The sequence below is a fragment of the Molothrus aeneus genome, chromosome 28, assembly GCF_037042795.1.
Source record: "Molothrus aeneus isolate 106 chromosome 28, BPBGC_Maene_1.0, whole genome shotgun sequence".
NCBI classification, from domain to species: domain Eukaryota; kingdom Metazoa; phylum Chordata; class Aves; order Passeriformes; family Icteridae; genus Molothrus; species Molothrus aeneus.
In genome coordinates, this window is record NC_089673.1 from 2,952,211 (window position 1) to 2,974,180 (window position 21,970).

General features: G+C 58.5%; 2 protein-coding genes across 4 annotated transcripts; both read left to right on the plus strand.

The window, feature by feature from the left end:
- Positions 1–559: 559 nt before the first annotated feature.
- On the plus strand, positions 560–6,458 carry MSL1 (MSL complex subunit 1). The gene is made up of 8 exons (XM_066566847.1): positions 560–743; positions 3,314–3,537; positions 3,838–4,220; positions 4,904–4,968; positions 5,142–5,209; positions 5,463–5,587; positions 5,663–5,735; positions 5,873–6,458. The coding sequence occupies exons 1-8, from the start codon at positions 600–602 to the stop codon at positions 5,961–5,963; spliced, it is 1,173 nt and encodes a 390-aa protein (XP_066422944.1). The 5' UTR covers positions 560–599; the 3' UTR covers positions 5,964–6,458.
- Positions 6,459–7,445: 987 nt separating this feature from the next.
- Positions 7,446–19,149, plus strand: CASC3 (CASC3 exon junction complex subunit). Of its 3 annotated transcripts, XM_066567011.1 has the most exons (14): positions 7,446–7,718; positions 9,746–9,773; positions 10,065–10,102; positions 11,504–11,662; positions 11,739–11,890; positions 12,371–12,547; positions 12,751–13,436; positions 14,911–14,975; positions 15,164–15,278; positions 15,813–15,911; positions 16,455–16,669; positions 17,779–17,901; positions 18,061–18,137; positions 18,715–19,149. In XM_066567011.1, exons 1-13 carry the CDS (start codon positions 7,446–7,448, stop codon positions 18,094–18,096), a joined length of 2,166 nt encoding a protein of 721 aa, XP_066423108.1. In that variant the 3' UTR covers positions 18,097–18,137; positions 18,715–19,149. The 3 variants fall into 3 exon arrangements, with proteins under 3 accessions (XP_066423108.1, XP_066423107.1, XP_066423106.1); XM_066567010.1 differs by having other exon boundaries at positions 18,061–19,149; XM_066567009.1 differs by lacking the exon at positions 18,061–18,137.
- Positions 19,150–21,970: the final 2,821 nt, after the last annotated feature.

Consider the following 21,970-nt stretch of genomic DNA (forward strand, 5'->3'; position numbering starts at 1 on the left):
CCAGGCGGGGACCGGCCCCGCTCCTCACCCCCGGGGATCCCACCGCCCCCACCGCCGCCGGCGCATGCGCGCCGAGCCCCGTTCGCCGGTACCCGGGGTCCCGTGCCCGGTACCGACCCCCGCCCCGCCGCCCCCCCGCGCGGCTCATCCCCGCGCGGGTCATCCCCGGGCCAGGGGCCGCTCCGCGCCGATGCCCCCGGCGCCCCCCGCGCCGCCGCCCCGCGGTGCCGGCGGGCGGTAACGGGGGCCCGGCCATGCGGTCCACGGCGTTCCGGGGGGGCGGGCGGCGGCGGCCCGAGGGGGCGGGCGGGGAGGAGGAGGAGGAGGAGGGGGAGGAGGGGGAGGAAGGCCCCGCTCCGCCGGCCCGGCGGCCCCGGGCCCCGCCGCCGCTGGGGGCACACACGGGCCGCGGCTGCGGGGTGGCGGAGCGGGAGCGGAGCGGGGCCGCGGCGGGGCCGGCGGCCGGCGGGGGCAGGGCCGCGGCGGGGGATGCGGGCGGGCTGCCCGGGGAGGCGGCGGCGGCGGGGCCGGGAGCGGGGCCGGGGCCGGGAGCGGGGCCCGCGGAGCCGGGGAAGCGGCGGCCCGCGGCCCGCGCAGCGATGGGCGCCGGCGGAGGGTCGCCCGGGCAGGCCGCCTGCCTGCGGCAGATCCTGCTGCTCCAGCTGGACCTGATCGAGCAGCAGCAGCAGCAGCTGCAGGCCAAGGAGCGGCAGATCGAGGAGCTCCGGGCCGAGCGCGACACGGTACGGCGGGGGAACGGAGCGGGGAGGGGGGGGGGGCGCACCGGGGGGAACGGGGAGGTGGGCGGGAATGCGGCGTGGAAGGGGTTAACTCCCGCCAAGGTTAACTCCTCCTTGGGTTTAACCCACCCCCCCCCAGACTGAACCCACTGCCCTGTGGGGTGACCCCCCCCCAGGGTTAATTCCCCTTTAGGTTTAACCTCCCTCAGGTTTACCCTCCCCACCATGGGGTGACCCCCACCCTAGGGTTAACCCCCTCTACGTTTAACGCCCTTCTATGGGGTGACTCCCCCCATGGGGCGATCCCCACTAGATTTAACCCCCCCCAGCTTTAACACCCCCCCGTAGAGTGATGCCACCTCCCTTTAGGGTTAATGGCTCCCCAACACCACCCAGGGGTCCCTGGGATTGTGGTAGAGTTCTGCCCACCAACAGTAAAGTTCTCACACCCCGTGACACCCAAGGGGTTAATGCTGCCCCCCTTTTTGGGGGTTCATACCCCCCCCTTTTTTGGGGGTTACTACCCCACTCTTTGGAGGTTAATACCCCACTCTTTGGCGGTTGATTTCACTTCTCTTTTTTTTTATTTCCGTCCCCTCAATGCTTAATTTACACCCTCCCCTTGTTGGGGTTAATACCCCCCTTATTGGGCCAATTCCCCCCCTTTTTGGGGGATGATTTCACCTCTTTTTGGGGGTTAATTCAGTGCCCTCTTTGGGGGTTAATGGGCCCCCTTCTTTGGGGGTTAATTCCACCACCTCATTAAGGGTTAATTTTGCATTCCATGAGAGTTAATGCCCCCCACCTTTGAGGGTTAATTCTTTGGGGTGAATGCCTCTTTCTCTTTGGGGGTTAATTCCATCCCATTGAGGGTTAATGTCCACCCCTCTTTGGGGGTTAATTCTGCACCCCATGGCAGTTACTGCCCCCCTATTTGAGGGTTAACTCTGCTCCCTTCAAGGGTTAATGCCCCCCTTTTTTGGGGGGGTTAATGTCCCCCCATAGGGGTTAACGTCCAACCCCCTTGGGGGTTAATGTGCCCCTCATGGCAGTTAACCTGCTCCCCCCCTCCCCGTGGCACCCCAGGGGTTAATTCCCCCCCTCTTGGCTGTTAATGCCCCACATGTTCTCCCCTCGTGGGGGAGGCCCCCCCTCGGGAGTTACCGTGCCTCCCTTTGGGGGTTCACCACCCCCGCTGGCATCCCAGGGGTTAATATCCCCCCCCCTTGGGTGTTACTGTTCTCCCCCCGTGGCACTCCAGGGGTTAATCCCCCCCTCTTTGAGAATTCCCTCACTGGGGGCATCTGGTACTCGGGGGGGGGGGGGGGTTACAGAACCGCCCTGGGGGGGGGGGGGGTTAATGCTCCCCTCACCAAAGGGTTAAACACAATTCTGCCCCCCCCACCCCCCCATCCCACCCTGGGGGTCTCTGCCGACCGCAGGGCTGGGCTCCCCCCCTCGGGGGTCGCGGGTGCCCCCGGGGGTCGCAGCCCCCCCCAGACAAAGCGGCGGGGGCACAAAGGGCGGGGGCGGGGCGGGGGTTAACGGGCCGCCGCCCGTTACCGTGGCGACCGTGCGGGGGGGTGGGGGGGGACCTTAAAGGAGCCGCGTCACCGGGCGGGACACGGCCACAGGGGATGTCGCCTCTCGCTGCTGGGGCCACCTCGGGGATTTGGGGTCCATCACAGCCATGAGAGGCTGCCAGCCTTGGGGCGGGGACACTGTGGGGTCCCCACAGCTGTGCTCCTCCTTCCCTCCCTACCCCCCCCCACCACGTGTGTCCTGTGTCACCCCAGAAATGCCATGTGTGCCCTCCCCCCCCGCATTGTCCCCACCTGCGTTGTCCCCCCATGGGTGCTGTGTCACCCCACAGATGCTGAGTGTCCCCCCCACAGCCATGGGTCACTCCCCCTGCCAGCCCCACAGCCCTGTGGCCGTGTGCCACCAGCAGCAGTGGTGGCCGTGCCCAGCTGCAGTGGTGGTGTCAGCAGTGGTGGCCCCGTTTGTGGCAGGAAGGACAGGGACACCCCACGTGGTGTCACCGCAGGCAATGCCGCGTCCCCCAACATGGAGGAGCCGCACTGTGGCAAGTCCGTGATGGGACTTGAGGGGCAGAGCCTCCCCGGGTGACACTGCTGGGGACATGGGACTGCCACACCCTGTGTGCACTGGGCTCTGCTCCCCAAAGCTGGGCCCCCCACAGCCACACCTTTGGGAGGTGCTGTCCAAAACCAGTGCTGGGGATAGCTGGGGGCAGGTGACCATGGGCAGGGGAAACCAGGTGCTCTTTAAACCCGCAGCTAATTGCAACCCCCTTTCTCCATCCTGCATCCTCGAGGAGGACACATAGAGATTTTGGGACCCCCAAAAACTCTGCTTTCTGCTGGCCCATCTCTGGAAGTATTCCGGGCTGGGTTGGACAGGGTTTGGAACGGCTGGGATAGTGGAAGATGTCCTTGTAGCAGGAGAAGCAGACAGAGAGTGGCCATTTTGTGCTGTCCATTGGCAGCTGCCCTGGGGTGCCCAGGGGGTGACCCCAGCCCGAGGTGAGCCCTCCCCGCTCTGCCTTGCAGCTCCTGGCGCGCATCGAGCGCATGGAAAGGCGGGTGCAGCTGGTGAAGAAGGACAGCGAGCGGGAGAAGCACCGCATCTTCCAGGGCTTTGAGGTGGATGAGAAGCCTGAGGCAGAGGCCTGTGAGAAGCTGCCTCTGGAGTGTCCCCAGGAGCTGCTGGAGCCTCCCCCGACCCTGCAGCCCAAGCACTTCCCCTACGGCAGGAACGGGAAGGGGCATAAAAGGTACAGAGTGCACGGGGGGGGCTGCGTGGGGAGGAGGGGGGACACTCCCTATGGCTTCACCTTTAAGGTGTTTGGAGAGGCCACCCAGTACCAGGAACACATCCCTGTGTCAAGGAGACCCTCAAGAAAGCCTGTGTGGGGAGTGCAGGGTCACAAAATCCTGGGGAAACCCCTCTGTAAATTGCTCAAATCTGGCCCTGGTGCAGCAACCCTGGTTTGGGGGTGCCAGGAGCCCCCCACAGCGTCCCTGGTGCAGGGCGAGGATCCATGTGCCTGGCTCAGCTCTTCTTCCTCCTGCAGGAAGCCAACATTTGGGAGCACAGAGAGGAAGACGCCTGTGAAAAAACTAGTGTCAGAATTCTCCAAAGTGAAGAGTAAAACTCCAAAACACTCCCCGGGGAAGGAGGAATCAGGCGGCTCCTTGGCTGAAACTGTTTGTAAACGAGAACTGCGGAGCCAAGAGACTCCGGAAAAAACCCGCTCGCTCCTGGAGACCCCACTGAGAGCATCAGCCCCACCCAAGGGTCCTGGCACTCACCCCAAGGAGAAAAGCTTTGTCAGTGAGGCCGACGACCTGCCCTACCTGTCCACCACAGAAATGTACCTGTGCCGCTGGCACCAGCCGCCCCCGTCGCCGCTGCCGCTGCGGGAGCCTTCCCCCAAAAAGGAGGAGACTGTAGCAAGTAAGGATGGAGAGAATGATGGAGAAGCTGCTGGGCTCGGCCAGCCTGGGAGCAGGGCTCAGCACCCTCATTCTGAATCTGGGAAAGGGCTCCCACATTCCCAAAGGGAGTGCCCCTGGTGGTGGAGAGGTGCCATGCTGCTGGCTCCTTCCACTGCGGTGGGTGCTGGCTCTGGGCTGTCCCAAATCTCTTCTTGGGCTCACCCCACTCTGGGCAGGGCTCCTGGCTGGTGTCTGGTGGAGCAGCTTCCCGTGGGTGTGTGGGTGGGAAACGTTTCTATGGCTCATGCCACAGTGACACAGCACTGGGGTCACCTGCTGTCCCCAAATCCCAAAGCTCAGCGAGGTTGGTGCCAGCGCTGGGAACTGGGCTGTGCCAGGTGGCTCAGCACTGTGGCTCAGACAGAGCCTGGCACATGCCTGGGAGTGCCTCAGCTTTGCTTGTGTGCTTGGCTAAGGGGGTGGAGATCAGCTCTGCTGCCCTGTGGCTGGCTGGGGATGGGGGGTGGTCACATGGTTGTCAGCCAGATGTCCACTGCTGGCTCAGGATGGGGATTTGGGGCATCCCAAGCCGTGCTCCAAGGAGAAGGATGGGCAGGAAGGGAGTGTGGAAGTGGTGGGATGGTGCAGAGGGTGGCTGTGGGGATTCTGGTGTGGGCTAACTCCCTTCTCCTTGTCCTGCAGTTCCGTCTTGGAGGGACCATGTCGTGGAGCCCCTGAGAGACCCCAACCCCTCGGACCTCCTGGAGGTACGTGAGCCATCAGTGGTGCCACAGGGGCTTTCCAGGGGCTGTCCCCCACTCCCAGAGCTGGTGGCATCTCATCCCCTCGTCCAGCACAAACCCCATCTGTGGCTGGGAGGCTGAGGTGGGGGGATCTGGCCCTGGGATGATGCACTGATCCCTGTCTGGTGTCATTGCAGAACCTGGACGACAGCGTCTTCTCCAAACGGCACGCAAAGCTGGAGCTGGATGAGAAACGAAGGAAAAGGTTGGAGCAAAGGGGGTCTGGAGTCCCAGTCTTACAGGGGAGGGTCCTGGGGTGTCACCTGGAGCAGGGGGCAGAGCAGGGTGCAGCTGGGATGGGCACCAGGAATGTTGCAGGAGGAGGGATGCTCTCACATCACTGGCAGCCAGTGCAGCCCTGTGATCACTCTCTCTCTGCTGAGGGAGGGGTTCTGGTCTCTGGGGGAGTGTGGCACTGCCCCACAGCTCCTCACTTTCCCAGCCATCCTCTTTTCCAGGTGGGACATCCAGCGGATCAGGGAACAGAGAATCCTACAGCGGCTGCAGCTCCGAATGTACAAAAGGAAAGGGATTCAGGAGTCGGAACCTGAAGTTACCTCATTTTTCCCTGAGCCAGATGATGGTGAGGCTTGGGAAGGGGGTGTCAGGGGTGGCGTTACAGGTTGGGGGTCTCACACTCTCTGGTGTCTCTCCACAGTGGAAAGTTTGCTCATCACCCCTTACCTGCCCGTCGTCGCCTTTGGCCGGCCCTTGCCCAAACTGACCCCACAGTGAGTACTGGGGGCGGGAGGGGCTGGGGCAAGGGAGTGCCAGTGTCACTCCTAACAAGGCACCCTGCCCATTTTGGGTCTCGATGGTGCCATTTTGGGTCAGGATGGTGCTGCAGTGACACCAGCTGTGCCCACAGGAACTTCGAGCTGCCCTGGCTGGACGAGCGCAGCCGCTGCCGGCTGGAGGTGCAGAAGAAGCAGACACCACACCGGACCTGTCGGAAATAAGGGAGATCCTGAGAGCTCCAAACACCTCCAGGAGCTCCAACCACCTCCAGGAGCTCCGTCCTCAGGAGCTCTGAACACCTCTAAGGCAGCAGAAGCTCTGCCATCAGCGGGTCACCACCAGCTGCTGCCTGCTCCGTGCTGACGGATGGTTTCGTTCTTCTGCGATCCCAAGTTTTGTTCGTTTGGGTTTTGGAACGTTTCCTGGACTCATCCCCCGCACTGGCACCGCCTTCCCAGTGCCACCAGCCTGCAGCTCCAGTCCTGGGGGCAGTGGGTGGATCCCAGCCCCATCCTTGAGTCCCCTGTGTGCCACCCCTGCACTCCACAGCCTGTGGCCTTGGGATCTGGGGCTCTCCCGTGTCCAGTGGGAGCACGGGGATGACCAGCACCAGATCCCGTGTCTGGGGGTGCCACATCCCCCGGGACTCACCCGCTGCTGCCTTCATGTTGTATTTAGTTAGAGAGCAGGATAAACAGCGGATTGTGTTGGAACCAGCTGGGAACTGGGAAGCGCCTGGGATTCTCTTTTGGGGAGGTTTTCCCCCCTCTTTGGTGGTTTTCCTCTCTGGAGTGGGGTTGGCGGGGGCAGAAGGGAGAGTTAAAAAGCAAAAATTTCCTTTTTTTTTTTTTTTTTTTGTGAAATAGAAACCCTGTGCGCACAATTTGGGGGGTTTTAATGGTTTTTTTAAAATGTAATTTAAATGTTTTGAGGCGGGCAAGGGGTTTGCTGTGAGGGGGGGCGATTATTGCCTGTCCGAGCCCCTGGGTGCTGCTGGACCCTCTTGGTGCTGGATGGGTGGGGAGGGGGCTCCATGGGTGGGGGCTCCATGTGTCCCTTTTCCTCTTTTTTCTCCCTATCTCCCTTTTTCCTCCTATCTCTTCCCTTTTCTTCACCTTCCCCCCCTTTTTCCACATTTTTTCCACATTTTTTTCCCTCCCTACACTGAGCCTGTGCCCCCCCAGTCTTACCCCCCACTGCCCCCCTCTCTATAATTAACCCCGAGCTTATTGAACGCCGAAAAACTCGTTTACAAAAAAAAAAAAAATTAGCAAAAAAAAAAAAACTTTAAGAAAAACAAACCTAAAAAAAAAAAAAACTTAAAAACCCGGAAATTGTTAAAAAAATCGATAAAGTTCTAAAACCGCCGAGTTCTAAACAAACGTTACGGGGAGGGGGTGGGGTCACTCGCGGACACGCCCGCTCGCTGGTTTTATTTTATTATTTTTTATTGCTTTTCGTTGTTGGTTATATATTTTTTTTTCGTTGGTTTTTTTTTTGGTTTTTTTTTTACAATAAACAAGGAAAAGGCCGCTGGGTGCTGATGATTTACCCGCCCTCGGGGGTGACGTCATTTCCGCGAGGCCGGTAACGTCACCGGCGCGCGCGGCGCGCGCCCCCTGGTGGGTGCGGTACCGGAAGGGATTGGGGGGGGGGCGGCGGAGGCCGAGCGCGCGCCGTTCCCGTGGTGCCCCGCGGCCAAGATGGCGGACCGGCGGCGGCAGCGCGCCTCGCAGGACAGCGAGGACAGCGAGGGCTCGGCGGCCTCCGACAGCGCCGGGTCCGCTCCCGGTTCTCCCCGCTCCGCCCGCTCCCGCTCGGGATCCGGATCTCGCTCCCGTTCCCGGTCCGGCTCGCCCCGGCTGTCGCACCGCCCGCCGCGCGGCGCCGCGGGGGCCCTCGGAGCTGGGCCGCGGGGCCGAGGGGCTGAGAGCGCCGGTGGGGCCGGGGGGAAGAGCGCGGCCGAGTCGGAGTGTGTGAGTGAGGGGTTGGGGGCGCCTCGGGGATGGGGGGCTCGGGGATTGGAGTGTGGCCGGGGGATGGCGAGGGGGGCTTGGGGACACTGAGCACCCTGGGGATGGTGGGGGGCTTGGAGACACTGAGCACCCTGGGGATGGCGAGGGGGGCTTGGGGACACTGAGCACCGTGGGGATGGCCCGGAGCTTGGGGACACTGAGGACCCTGGGGAGGGAGGGGGCTGAGGGGAAGGTTCCGGTGTCTGGGGGAATCAGGAGGAGGTTTGGGATCCTGGGGAAAGGAGGGAGGGGAGCCCAAAGATGTTCCGGTGTCTGGGGGTCCCGAGGGGAAGGCAGGGGGTGGGACACTGAGGAACCAGGGCAGGGAGGGGGCTGAGGGAGGTTCTGGTCTCTAAGAGGGGCTGAGAGAGGGGTTCTGGTGTCTGAGGGGAGCAGAAAGAGGGGTTCTGGTCTCTAGGAAGGGCAGAGAGGGGTTCTGGTCTCTAAGGAGAGCGGAGAGAGGGGTTCTGGTCTTTGAGGGGGCCTAAGAGAGGGGTTCTGGTGTCTAGGGAAGGCTGAAAGAGGGGTTCTGGTTTCTAGGGAGGGCCTTGGAGAGGAATGAGAGACCTGGGGGGCTCTGCTGTTGGGGGGACTGCTATTAGGACCTGCAGGGTGTGGGGACACTGGGGACAAAGTGGGGGGTGGAGAGCTGGGGGAACACCAGTCTGGGGAATTGGGGGAATGGCCTGAACCCTCCCAAAATATGTGTGGGAGAGCTGGGCTGGAGCAGAACCCCAGGACCAGGCTTTGCTCTGGCTCCCTGTGGCTGGATCTCGCCAGTCTGAGATCCCATCCCTGTTCTTGGGGTGCTGTGCCTGTTCCTGGGGTCCCTGCAACAAGGGCAGGTGTGGGGTGGGTGCTGCTCTCTCCCCCCACTGTGCAGTTCTACTTTGCAGTTTCACATCCAGGTGCAATTCCCTCCTGGTTTGGGTTCTGCTGGTGGTTATTTCCAGCTCTTTCCTGTTTTAGGTTCCAGGGCTGGTTATTTCCAGCTCCCCCTGACTCCCCGGGTGTTTTTCTCTGGTGGTTTTGGGTTTATCTTGTCACCTTGGTCGGGTTGTTTGTGCTCTGGGGTTGTGTTTTTCTGTACAGTTGGGTTGATCTTTGTCTTTGTGCTGGAATCATGGAATGGTTTGGTTTGAAAGGAGCCTCAAAGCTCATCCAGTTCCACCTTCTACTTTGGGCAGGGAGCAATTTCCACTATCCCAGTTTAATCCAAGCCCTGTCCAACCTGCCCTTGGACACTTCCAAGGATGGGGCAGCCACACCTTCTCTGGGCAGCAGTTTTACTGAGCACTTTTCCTTCTCTGAGCTGTTTGCTTCTTCCAGCCCCTTCCCTGAGCTGAGCCTCTGTTTGTTATTCCCTGTTCTTGCCCTTTCCCTGGCTCTTGGTTGCCAGGAGAGGGATCCTGGCTCCCCTGTCGCTGTCACTCCACTCCCTGGAGACCCCCAATACCAACAGGCTGTACTATGCTCTCCATCTTCCCCTACTGTCGCTGCTCTAGAAGGTTCTTGGAGCCTTAGAAAGGCTTAGAAGTTTGTTTCTTCTTGGTCACTGGAGCTGAACTTCCAAGAGTGGATGCAATAGGGTCAGGGCCAGACCTTGCTGTTATCATGTATGGGATGCTGGGTATTAGGAGAAATGGACATTAGGACAAAAGAACAGCTGTTAGGAAAAGGTATTAGGGTAGTAGATACTAAGAAAATATGTTCTGAGGGAATTTTTCTTCATGGAAGGGGTGGTCAGGCACTGGCCCAGGCTGCCCAATTCCCTGAAGTGTACAAAAACTGTGGATGTGCTTTTGGGGACGTGGTTTAGTGGTGACGTGGGGCTGGTGTTTGTTGAAGGTTGGACTTGATCTTAAAGACCTTTTCCAATCTCAACAATTCCATTATTCTGTGGTTTAATGAATCCATGATTCCATGTTGCTAGGACCTGGCTGCTGCCCTCCCCTGCTCTAACAGCCCTCACTTTTCTCTCTCTGCAGGAAAGTGAGGATGGCATCGAAGGAGATGGTGAGTGATGGCTATTGGGCAGGGTTGTTTGTGTGCAAAAAAGTAAAAACCAGTCAAAACAGCTTTTCCAACAACCCTGTGGTTGTTGCCATGCCAAATATCCATTTGTAACAGCAGGCAAATGTGGGGTACAGGGACAGTGTCCCAAACTCTTCCCTGCTCCCCATAGCTGGCTGTGGCATTGATCCCGGGTGCTGCTGGCATCCAAATTCCCTTTGGGAAGGGTTTGGTCCCATGGCAGAGGAGCCATGCCCAGCCCTGCCCTGACCCCACTCCTCTCCCTCCCCACAGCTGTGCTCTCTGACTACGAAAGCGCCGAGGACTCGGAGGTAAGGGTGACCCCTGTCCTGCTGAGCCCCTGATTCCCGTGGAATTTCAGCACAAACCCAGTTTGTGTCCTTGGATCCCTTCCCTCTGTCTCCTGAGGAAATGGCCTCCCCCACTCCCAGCCCCTGGCACTGGGACCAGTGTCACTGTGCTGCTGGGGAGGGTGCAGGGCCAGTATGTGCAAGGGAAAAACCCTCCTGGCTCCTCACACTGGGAACTGGATTTGCCATGGCCAAGAAGGGCGTGGGAGGAGTGTGGGATGCTTGTTGGGTTTTAATTAGTTGGAATTCAAAAGCAAAGTGGTGGTTGGGAGCATCCCAGGGGCTTCCCTCTGTTCTGAGGGAGCAGCTGGAAGGGGAATGCACTTTGGGAATTAGGGGGTGCTAAAGGAATCCCATCCCACCCATGCCTGGGGGGCTGCAGGTTCCCCTGGATTTTTAGTTCAGAACTCTAAAGTTTGAGATTTACATGGAGTTTAGAGAAGTTCTGGTGCCTTAAGAATTATAGCGAAGGCTTTCTAAGGAAAATCCATCTGTGTTTTGGGAATCTTGAGGGAAACAGTGGCTAGAGACTATCCAAACCACCAGGCAGAGGAAATCCAAGCTGTTTTTTTGGGAATTAATCTCAGTTTGGGAATTAATCTATGGCATTAACAAGGAAGGAGCTCTGCAGGCTGCAGAGGTGCTGGGGCAGCTTCCAGAGCTCTTCCAGCCTGGAATCCCGCGTGGAGGCTCCCAGTGGCAGCGGGGTTGTTGCATCACTGCCTTGCCAGGATGACTCTGTTCCTGTACCTAAAAATAATGCCCAGCTTGGGCTTCCCCAGCGTAAACACCGGGAGCAGCCGACGTGCAAGGGCTGTGTTGAAAGAGGAAAATGGAGCAGGGTTTGGTTAATCACCCCGAGCTATTTTTAGTTCGGCTCCAGCCTCCGGAGGCTCCTGGGGGTGAAACCAGGTCATGCTCCTGAGCAGAGTGAGTCAGCTGAGGAACTCCAGGGAATTTGGAAACGTGGCCCTGGCTGGATCCAGGCCCTCAGTGTGGAAGGAAGGGCCTGAGATCACCAGTCTTCCCAGTCTGCAGGAGCCTTTTTGGAGTGGTGGGATGTCACATCTTTGTGGGGCAGCTGATCCCAGCTCCATTCCAGAAAACCTGTTGGATCCTCTCTCTCTTTGGAGAAGTTGTGTTTAACCTTTGCTTTTCCTGTAAAAACATGGGGATAGGAAGAATTTTAGGAGCTAATCATCTGCTCTGGAAGAGTCGTGTCTAACAGCTGGAGCAGGGATCTGACTCCAGAACTGAGGGAATTTCTGGGCAGTCTGTTGCTGGATCTGACTCCAGGTTTAGGAAGATTCCTGGCAGATCTCTTGGTAACGGAGCACATTTGAGTCACTGGGTGTCTCCCAGGCAGAGGAAGAGGATTACAGCGAGGAAGAAAGCTCCAAGGTGGAGCTGAAGCAGGACAGCAACGATTCCTGCGAGTCGGCGGCCAGAGGGGAGAAGGGCGGTGAGAAGGTGGATGCCAAGGGAGCGGTGACGGGCGAGCGGCAGAGCGGGGATGGGCAGGTGGGTGTCCCACGGCTCCGGGCTGGGGGCTGGCAGCAGGACTGCTGCAGTGGTGAGAGCTCCCTGCTTCTGACAGGAGAGCACCGAGCCTGTGGAGAAGAAAGTTGGGAAGAAGGTTCCCAAGCACCTGGATGACGATGAGGATCGCAAGAACCCGGCGTACATCCCACGCAAGGGGCTCTTCTTTGAGCACGACCTCCGAGGGCAGACGCAGGAGGAGGAGGTCAGGTATGTGAGTGTCCCCCTGGGGCTCTGGGAGGGACAGGCCAGCTTCCAGGTCAGCCTCTGGCAGCAGGGCTCCTTGCTTCAGTGGGATGCACTGGGAAGTCTGTGCTTCCATTACCTGCCAGGACACTTTAGCTCTTTGTTTTGAAGGAGAGATGCACAAAACCCACTTGTGCCAGGCAAAACCCACTTGTGGCTGACCCTTCCAGCTGCTTTTCCCAAATAGCAGAGGGTCACCAGCAGCTGCTGGGCAGGAGGAGGAGGAGGAAGGAGTGCCAGGCAGCAGTGACTCTTCCAGCTGCTTTTCCCAAATAGCAGAGGGTCACCAGCAGCTGCTGGGCAGGAGGAGGAGGAGGAGGAAGGAGGGATGCTGCCTCCTGTGCCTTCCCTGCCCCAGGAATGCTCAGGCTCTGTATGGAACTGCTCGAAACTGCCACATCTTGACCTTACAGCCCCTTGCTCCTCCCTGTGTCCCTTTTCCAGGCCAAAGGGTCGTCAGCGGAAGCTGTGGAAGGACGAGGGGCGCTGGGAACACGACAAGTTCCGTGAGGATGAGCAGGCCCCCAAGACCAGGCAGGAGCTGATTGCTCTGTATGGGTACGACATCCGCTCAGCCCACAACCCCGACGACATCAAACCCCGCAGGATGCGCAAGCCACGGTGAGCCCCAGAGTCCCACCAGGGCCTGGATTGTCCTGGGGAGAGGGACCAGGACTGGAGATGCAAAGAGGGAAAGCTCAGTCACGTGGGACCATGTTCCTGGGGTTTCTAGATGTGCATACTGGGAAGGTGTTCCCTGACACAAGTGATTCTTCCCACCCAGGGGTTTCTTTCTATTGAATTATTCTATTTTTCTCCCTCAGCTTTGGCAGTCCCCCTCAGCGAGACCCCAACTGGTCCAACGAGAGGCCCCCCAAGCCCCCAAGGCACCAGGGTGCCAAGAGCCCCTCGGCTCCCCCACGGTCCTACAACAGCCGCAGCTCTGGCAGCGCTGGCAGGATGCCCCCTGCCAGGAACTACCCCAGGATGGGGGGCTACAAGGACACCCGTCCAGGCTACCGAGCTTCAGAGGCCACTGTCCTGCACAGGAACGGGGAACAAGCCAAGCAGGAGGGTGGCTACCGTGGGAAGCACGCAGAGCAGAGCCCATCCAGGGACACGTCCCCTGAGCTGGAGGTGGGACATGTCCATGGCAGCCCTGGGAAGGAGGAGGGGGCTCTGGAAAACCAAGCCACGGGTGCTGATGCTGTGCAGCCACCACCGGACAGACCAGTGGAGAAGAAATCTTATTCCCGGGCAAGAAGGACCAGAGTCAAGGCTGGGGAGGCAGGGAAGGTGGCAGAGGAGGTGCCTGCTTCTGAGGGGCTGGCTCCTGTGATTCCAAAAGCCACGCCAGCTGAGACCTCCCCCACACCAGCCAAGAGCAATTGGGAGTCACCAGTGGAATCCAGCGTGGATGGACTTGAGCAGGAGATGACCCAGATGAACCTGACAGAGCAGAACTGGAGCCCGGGGCAGTCCCAGTTCATCCCGCCCCGGGAGCTGAGGGGTAAGTGGGAGCAACCTCCTGGTTTTCCAGCAGCCCAGTGCCTCCTGATCTGTGCTGTTGGTCAGAGCTGAGCTGTCTCTGTCCAAGCCCTGTCCCAGGGTGGGTGCACAGTGGCAGTTTCTGCTGGGAAAGTGCTGCAGTATGGATACAACAGAGAAAAAGGGAAAATAAACATTTTTGTGTAGGTGAATGGAATTAGGGCTGGGAAGGATAGAAGGGATCCTTTCCCTGTGGTGTGAATCACAGCAAGACTGACCCCTGCTACAGGAGAGCACGAGATAAGGATCAATAATTGGCTCTGTGATGTCCTGCTCAGAGCTGAAAGGAACTTCTTCCTGTTTATCAGCTCATTTCCTGGCACTGGGATTTGGTTACCAATAGCCAAGGCCTGGCAGGGATTGGCAAATCCCTTTGTGCCTGGGAGGAGGGAGGGACATGGGACAGAGTAACTCTGGTGCCAGCTGAGGACAGTTCCAGTTGCACATCCACAGAGAGGTCATCCAGGTATAATTATCCCTTTGCAGAATTAGAGTCTGTGCCTGGAAGTGTCAGAATGCTTCCCGAGGGGAGTAAAACTGGAGCAAGGAGAAGGAAGCGACTTGGCTGCTTTCATAAGTGTCTGTGAGGTTGAGGTCATGGAACCAGAAGTCATTTGGTACTGGTGGCACTGTGAAGTCTGTGAGAACAGACCCCTGGCCAGGCTGGAAACATCACAGTAGGATGAGAATTCAAAAGTGATGAGATTGTCTGGTTTAGGGGTTTTTTTAATGCACAAAAATGAAGCATCTTCCCCAGTTTCCCACAGGCCAGCTCTTGGCTGCAGGTACACAGTCATGTTCTGCTGTGAGAAGGATGATGACTCTGCTGTCCCTTTTTTGTCCCTAGCAGAGGAGGGAGGAATTATTCTGGGAAGCATTTGGCTCCCATCCGTCCATTCTGTATCCCTCTGTCAGTGATCCATGAGCACTTCCAGGGTTTGTTTGACCCATTTTCACTCCCTTGGAATCACCTGTGATCACCTTGGCATTGAAATTTTAAGCCATGGTTTAAAATTCACTTTGCTATGAATTCACATGGATTCAGTTTGCTGTTGGAATCCAAAGGAACCTGTGATAGAAGTGTTTACACCCTGCAGAGGGTTTAAACTGCAGCTACAGATCCCACATGGATCCTTGATCCATCTGGAAGAGATCTGAGTCTCAGCAGACACAGAGCTCAGAGCAAGACCTGAGTTTCAAGCTGTGGATTTAGTTTTGAAACAGGATTTAGGCATTACTGAGCACCTTGAATAAATGCGCAGCGACAAAGCAGCCTCTAATTTATCCCAAAATATTTAAAATCACCAAGGCCATGAAGTCCAAAGGTTCCACGTCATGGGAGCGGGAGCTGAGCTGCAGCCATGCCCCCGGGTGAGGCAGCTCCAGCCTGGGAACCAGCACAAATCACAGTAATAACCAGTCTGTTCCTTCCTCAGGTATTCCCAACCATGTGCACGTGGGAACTGGGCCAGCACCGCAGTTTAACCGGATGGAGGAGATGGTAACGCGTGATCCCGGAGCGTGACTCGCACACGGGCTCTCATTCCCTCGGCCTTGTGCTAATTACAGGCTCTTGATGCCTCAGCCTTTCCCTTGTGGGGGTGTTTGGGGGTGACCCAGGGGAGGTTTGGGGGTCAGGGGTGCGGGGTGGGTGCCCCACAGCCCCCCCTGACCCCTGGATTCTCACAGGCAGTGCCGGGGGGGCGTGTGAAGCGCTACTCATCGCAGCGGCAGAGACCCCCCGTGCCAGAGCCCGCGCCCCCCATGCACATCAGCATCGTGGAAGGGCACTACTATGACCCACGTGAGTGTTTCCTTCCTGCTCCTGTGGCTCCGTGTGATCCCTGCTCCACGTGAGGAGCCCCATTTCTTTCGGGGCTGGAACTGTGTCTTCTCTTTTGTTTGTTGTGTCCTCTCATACAGTGTCTCAAAGGCAGCTGGGAGCCTGCCTAGTTGTGTTCAAACCCGTGGAATTATCCTCAGAGTTATCCCCTCTCTGTGCCAGGGCTCTTAGGACACCCCAATTCTTCCTGAGAATTGGGATTAAAATTGAATTTTAAATCAGGTCTTTGACGTGTGAGCATGGGGAGAACAGAACTGGGGATGGATTAGGAATTCCCTCCAGCATTTAAAGTGTTAGAGAAGAAATTCCCTGAGTGTTTTCCTGCTTTCTAAAGGGAGTAGGAGGCTTTTCTTTAGGGAGCATGTCCCATCTGTGAGCCCTGGAGCCTCTGTGTGCTGTGGGAGCCCTCAGGGCAGGCTGGGCTGTGTGTGCCCAGCTGCAGGGGACTGAAATTCCATGGAGCTTTTCCTCACAGCCTGTCATGTGTTGTTGCAGTACAATTCCAGGGACCAATCTACGCCCACGGTGAGAACCCAGCCCCGCTGCCGCCCCAAGGGATGATTGTGCAGCCGGAGATGCACCTCCCTCATCCAGGTGAGGAGCCAGTGGGACACCCCTGGACTCGGGGAACAGAGAACTCTGCTTTCCCACCGCCTCTATCACAGAGAGGAATCCATTTTCCCTAATTTCTACAACATGGAAGAGACCTGCTCCCTCCTGCAGTGAGGCTGAACCGGTATCAGTTTTAATAAAAGAAAAAATAGATGTTTCTGGAGCTTCCAGCCAGTGCAGGACAAGGGGAGCTGAACCTTTGGCAGCTCCCAGCTGGATGTTTGCAGGTCCCTGTGGGGCCTCAGCAGGCTGGGCCGCTCCCTTCCGTGGGCACTGGGCTGGTTCCTCACTCCCTGGCCCTGTAGCTCAGGAAAAAGCAGAACTGGGAGCTGTCTAACACGTTCTCTGCTTGCCCACACAAATTGTTTCCTGCAGTGGAGTTGCCGTGGGGCCACATCTGGTTCTGCTGAATCCGGACCTGGGGAGGGGGCTGTGTTCTGCTGCTCTGTGTCCCTCCCCAGCAGGGAGCAGAGCATGCTCCTTCCTGCTGCTACCCAGGGACGCTCTTTTTTGGGTCACCTCCAGGTTTACACCCCCACCAGACGCCCCCTGCCATGGCAAACCCCGGCCTGTACCCCCCAGCAGTGTCCATGCCCCCGGGGCAGCCCCCGCCGCAGCAGCTGCTCACTCCGACTTACTTCTCGGCCCCTGGAGTGATGAATTTTGGGAATCCTGGCTACCCCTACCCCCCTGGAGCTCTGCCCCCTCCGCCCCCTCCTCATCTCTATTCCAACACGCAGGTAAGCCGGGTGCGCCGTGGCTCCTCCCCAGGCAGGAGCAGGCGGGATGGTGTGGGGTGTGGGGTGTGGGGTGTGAGGTGTTCCTGGGAGAGGATGTGCAAACAGCTCCATGGGGAAAGGCTGCTGGAATCCCAGAAAGGATTGTTCTCATGGCTGCTGTGCAGCTCCCTGAGTGTGGCAGGCACTGGGTGAAATCCTGTCCTGGGGGGTGTGGAATTGAGGTGTTCCCTTATGGAAGAGGGAGACAGCCCCTCCAGGGCCCTGCTGAGCCAAGGATACCTTGGGAATGGCTTTGGAAGTCAGTTCTGTTTGATATAGAGGCTGGGAATTGCTGGTGTGAGCAGCATGGGGATGGGTTTTCATGCTCCATAGCCCAGCTTGGTATCTAAGGTCACTGCTAGGCTGTGAGGAGGCAGATTGGATTGGGTCCCTGAGGAGGCAGATCAGACCAGATCCTGCAGGGACATGGGTCAGATTCCTCTGAGGAGGCAGATCAGATCAGATCCCTGAGAAGCCCGATTGGATTGGATATCTCTGAGGATCAGACCCTGTGAGGAGGCAGATAGACCTAATCCCTGAGGAGACAGACGAGACCAGATCCTTGAAAAGGCAGATGAGACCAGAGCAGACCAGATCCTGGTGCCGTGGTGGCTGGAGCAGGGCTGACAGGCTGTGACTGGAGCAGGGCTGACACGCTGTGGAAGGCTGGAGAGCTGCATGTTCTCTGAGCTCCCAGCCATCCTTGCCCTTCCCACTGCTCCAGCTCATCCTGGCAGGACCTCACCCTGCTTTGAGGGCAGTTTCCCCCGAGGCTGCAGGGCTGGATGTGCAGGGGAGCTGTGTTCAGACAGAAAAGCTGCTGTTGGGAAGTTCAGGCATTCCATGGACTGCAGGGTGAGGGAATCCCATCTGCACAGGCTGTGTCCTGTCCCTGCTGGAGCTGGGGGACATTGATGAGGGGTGGGGACACACAAGGAGCTTCGGAGGCTGATCTCTGGGGGACACAGTCCCTCTTGCTCTGGCTGGGGGCTGCTGTCCAGCCCCAGTGGGTGCCAGGAGGGGCTCACAGGGCCCCCCAGCCCAGAGCTCTGATCCTGCTGCTCCTGCAGGCGCAGTCCCAGGTGTATGGGGGGGTCACCTACTACAACACTGTCCAGCAGCAGGTGCAGCCCAAGCCCTCCCCGCCCCGCCGGACGTCCCAGCCTGTGACCATCAAGCCACCCCCTCCAGAGGTACCATCCCCTCACCTTTGCTCCTTGTGTGTGTGTGTGATGTCACTGGTTTGTGTGTGTGAGGCTGCAGTTTCCTCTCCCATCCCCCCAAAAATAACATTGTTCTTTTGTAAGGGGAAATCTTAAACTGTCTCATCTCTGACCTGTCCCAAACCTCAGCTTCTCGTTGCAGGTGGTAAGCAGGGCTCCAGTTAATTTGAGTTACTTAAATCTTTAAAACTAAAACCACGTAAAAAGTAAGTCTAAAGTTGACTCTTTTTTATTTTATTTGTTCAGGGTAGAAAACAGGACGATTTTGAGAGGGAAAAATCCAGCCCTGGCTGGAGGAGCTAGGAGGCAGGGAGTTCTCTGGAAGGATAAACATTGAGAACTCAGCAGATAATTCAGGCAGTAGAGTTAAAGGTTTTTCAGGATGTGAGTGCTTCCCTGTGCTGGGAGTGATCTCCTTGCTCCAGTGCTGTGAGCTGTGCATGTGTGAGCGTGCTGGAATGCCATGTGTGTTTTTGGTTTCCCTTTCCATATCTTCTTCATGTATGGCAGCCAAGCAAGCCCAGACCCGGGCAGACATGTGCTGGTGGGTTCCTGTACATGGGGAGGGCTGAGAAGCAAATTGTCTGATGGAGGGGCCCTGGAAAGGCCTCGTGATGGAAAAATCTGGAACCATGAGGAGAGGTTGGCACAGGGGGGCTGGTTGTGCCCAGAGAGGTGGGTGGGGTGGTTGCTGGCAAGACCCAGCCATAGCAGTGTTCCCCCCATGTACGGGTTTGGGGGGCCCTAAACCTCTGCTGCTCTTCCCTTTTCCCCCCCTCCCAGGACAGCAAAGGTGAAAAATCAAAGGAGAGGAGCAACACGTAGGGAGACAGCCACAGGAATCCCAGCACCAGACTCAGCCCCTCGGCAAGGAGGAAGGCTGCTCCTTGGAATGGCTCCTTCCCTGCGTGGAGGTGAGGCAGCAGGATGAGCCACCTGCACTGTGCTCAGGACCAGGCACTTCCCCCATGGCCTGAGCAGTGCCTTCCCAAAATCCATCTTGCTGCTGCCCACTCCCCTTCTCCCCCGTGCTGGGGCCGCCAAAGAACCAATCCCTGAGTCGGTCCTTGGCCACAAGTTCTCCCAACTTCTCCCCGTTACTAAACGTTCCTCGCTCCCTCCTGGGATGTCAAACTCTGCTGGCTTGATCGTGGTCTCTGTTTTTATTTAAGGAATGAAGCAGCTCCTTCAGTAAAGCTGATTTGTTTCTTTTGGGTATTTTGTTTTTATTTGTTTGGGTAAGCAGCAGTGACATCCCCCCCACCCCAGTTCATTCTTCTTTTCAATTCTCTTTTCAATTAGCAAGTTGGTTTCTGCCACTTTTGGAGCAGGGGAAGGGCAATGGAGCCGTGGGAATTTGTCAGGAATGCACTGCCTGGGCAGGAACCACTTAACTTAGGAGCTCCTCCTGATTCTTTTCCCAACAAAACTTGGTAACTGGTGTGTGTGAGCTCTCAGGTGGGAATCCACAGGGTGACCCCCATCCCTGCCACCCCCAGCAGCACAAGGGGATGTTTCCACCCTCCCTCTGCCAAATCCACAGAGAGAGGAGGAGGTTTGTGGGCACCCAGCACCCCGACGCTGCCCGAGCAGCCCAGCCAGCACCCAAACCAGCTCGGCAGGGCCAGGTTTGCTCCCAGCACTTGGGTGTTGCTGCTGGGGCTGTGGAGGGTGTTGGAACCCGCCCCAACGCACCGGGCTGGGCTCTGGCCTCACAAGGAAGCACCTCAGCCCTGCTCCAGCTCCTGCCTCACTTCCCCACAGCAGCCTTGTGTCCCCTTTAGGGATTCCTGACCCCACGGGGTCACTGTCACTGCAGCTGTGCCACTCTGTCCTGGCTGGCTCTGGTGTGCGGCAGCGCTGCCGCTCCTCATCCCGCATCCCTCCGGCCCCGCTCCCGCTCCGGCTTGGCCACGTCCTCGCAGCCATTTGCAAATTGCATTAGGAAACTTGGCAGGGCCGGCTGCTGATCCTGCCCATTCCTGCCGGTTCCTGCTGCTCTCCTGAGCACGTGCTGGGACGCCATGGGGACGCGCCAGTTGCTGGCTGAGGGGGACGGCACCGAGCGAGAGGTGGCTCGGCCACCCCGTCCCCATCTGTGGCCAGGATGAGGGACCAGAACCCACCTGCTCATTCTCTGTGTGGATCCCTCATCCATGCCTGGCTCTCCAGCAGAAATTCCTTCTTTGTATGATATTTGTGACTCCATGACCTTTTGTGTCTTGTTTCAGCCACCAAAGCAGAATCCCCTCATCTTTTAGATGTCATTGACACATTGGTTACACAACTGAAATCCTGGACCTTTTACCTCCATCCCGAGGTTTTGGTGTTATTTGGATTCCAATCGTGTGGGATGCACATTTAACAGCTTTGTAGGAAGCAGACAGCTCTTGTGTGTCCTTCCTGGGGCTGAGACCCACAGGACCAGCGTCCACCTGAGCTTCCCTGGCAGGACCAGTGCCACCTCTGCTGTCTCCCAGGAGCTGCTCCCTCCCCAGGGGCCATTCTCCCTTCCCAGGAGCCACTCTGCTCTTCCTAGGTACAGCTCTGCCCTTCTCAGGAGCTCACAGTGGGACTGAAATTGCAGCTCTGCTGTGCCTGGCACCAGCTGCCCTCACTCCCACATCCCTGGAAGCAGCTGCCACCCATCCCCAGCCCGGCTCTGCCCCACTAGCGGGGCTGGAGGGAGCCCCTTGTCTGTCTGGGGGCTGATGTGAGCCCCCTCTCTCCCCCAGCCTCCCTGACTCACGGGGAAGCACCAACTGTTGTGTTGGTCGTGCAGGAGCTGCCGCCCGCGCGTTTGTGCCGCGCTGCCTCCGCAGCCGCCTGCCAGCCCCCTGCCCACGCCAAGCAGAGCTGGGGGGCACACACCCCACTCCTGTCACACCCCGATCCTGTGGATGGAGCATCACGGTGAGCTCTGCCCTCCTGCAGCCAGGGATGCTGGTGGGCCCTGCCTGTGCCATGGTGGAAGGGCAGGGGGGACCCCAGCTCCCCCCTTTGCATCCCACCCCCTTTTCCCCCCTTCCCTTCAGGTCTCCCCAGTTTCTGCCCTCACTTCTGGCAGTAGGGTGGGGATCCCAGAACAGTTCCAACAGCAGCAGGAGGCATCACCTTCCTGCCCACATTGCTGTACTACCCCATCCCTCCCCAGTGCCACTGCCTCAGTTTCCCTCCCTGGCAGCAGGATCAGGTCTGAGCATAGTCCAGGATTTGGCTCAGCCCTTCACAGGGACCTCATGGAGGAGCTGCCCCAATCTCATGGTGCTTCTCCCCTTCCCCAAATGCCTGAGTGCCTTCTCCCAGTGCCGCAGCTGGGAAGTGGGTTAAAGCGCTGGCTTGGGGAGGGATTTTTCCCGGGGTGTAATTTTTCCCTCCTACACACGGTCTGTTTTGAGCAGTGCCTGGAGGCTTCGCACCCCCGGCTCGCTGCCGGGGCGGGGGAATGCGCTGGCTGCCAACCCAGGGAAGCGCCCGCTCCAGATCCCAGCTCGTTAGGAGAAATAACAGCAAATTAATTAAGCCAATAGTTCGCTCTGTGCCAGCAGTGCCCCCATCCCTGCCGACACGGGGAGAGGGGATGGGACAGGCTGGATCTGGAGCACCTTTCCCAGGGGGAGCATTGCCCTCAGCATGGCACAGTGCTCCAGGTCCCTCCTGCTCGTGTGGGCCAGTGCATCCCCATTGCCACCAGTGTCTCAAGGTCTCTCTGTGCCTCAGTTTCCCCTCCTGCTGTCAGGAGAAGCCCCTCTCTGTGTGACTGAACCTGACCACCAGCACCATTTACATCCACATCCAAGAACCCTTGTCCGGATGCAGTGGGGAAAGGGGATGGAGGAGCTCAGCAGAGTGGGATTTTTTGGGGGTGTTGGATGGGCTGTGGGGGATCTGAGCGCTGGAGGAACAGAGGAGGGACGTGCCGGGCCATGCCGTGCTGTGCCATCCCGACAGGACCTCATCCAGCCGGGGATGGGGATGGGGATGTGGGGCCGTGTTTTGCTGCTCTCCGGCAGCCGCATGGATGGAGTTGCCAGGCAAC

What these genes read in the sequence shown, in the direction of transcription:
- MSL1 (XM_066566847.1), top strand. Translation starts at nt 600, where the DNA reads ATGGGCGCCGGCGGAGGGTCGCCCGGGCAGGCCGCCTGCCTGCGGCAG. An exon ending in ACCCCTCGGACCTCCTGGAG is followed by an intron (nt 4,969 to 5,141) that starts GTACGTGAGCCA and finishes GTGTCATTGCAG; the next exon opens with AACCTGGACGACAGCGTCTT. An exon ending in TTTCCCTGAGCCAGATGATG is followed by an intron (nt 5,588 to 5,662) that starts GTGAGGCTTGGG and finishes GTCTCTCCACAG; the next exon opens with TGGAAAGTTTGCTCATCACC.
- CASC3 (XM_066567009.1), top strand. Translation starts at nt 7,446, where the DNA reads ATGGCGGACCGGCGGCGGCAGCGCGCCTCGCAGGACAGCGAGGACAGC. An exon ending in AGGGCACTACTATGACCCAC is followed by an intron (nt 15,279 to 15,812) that starts GTGAGTGTTTCC and finishes GTGTTGTTGCAG; the next exon opens with TACAATTCCAGGGACCAATC. An exon ending in ATCTCTATTCCAACACGCAG is followed by an intron (nt 16,670 to 17,778) that starts GTAAGCCGGGTG and finishes CTGCTCCTGCAG; the next exon opens with GCGCAGTCCCAGGTGTATGG.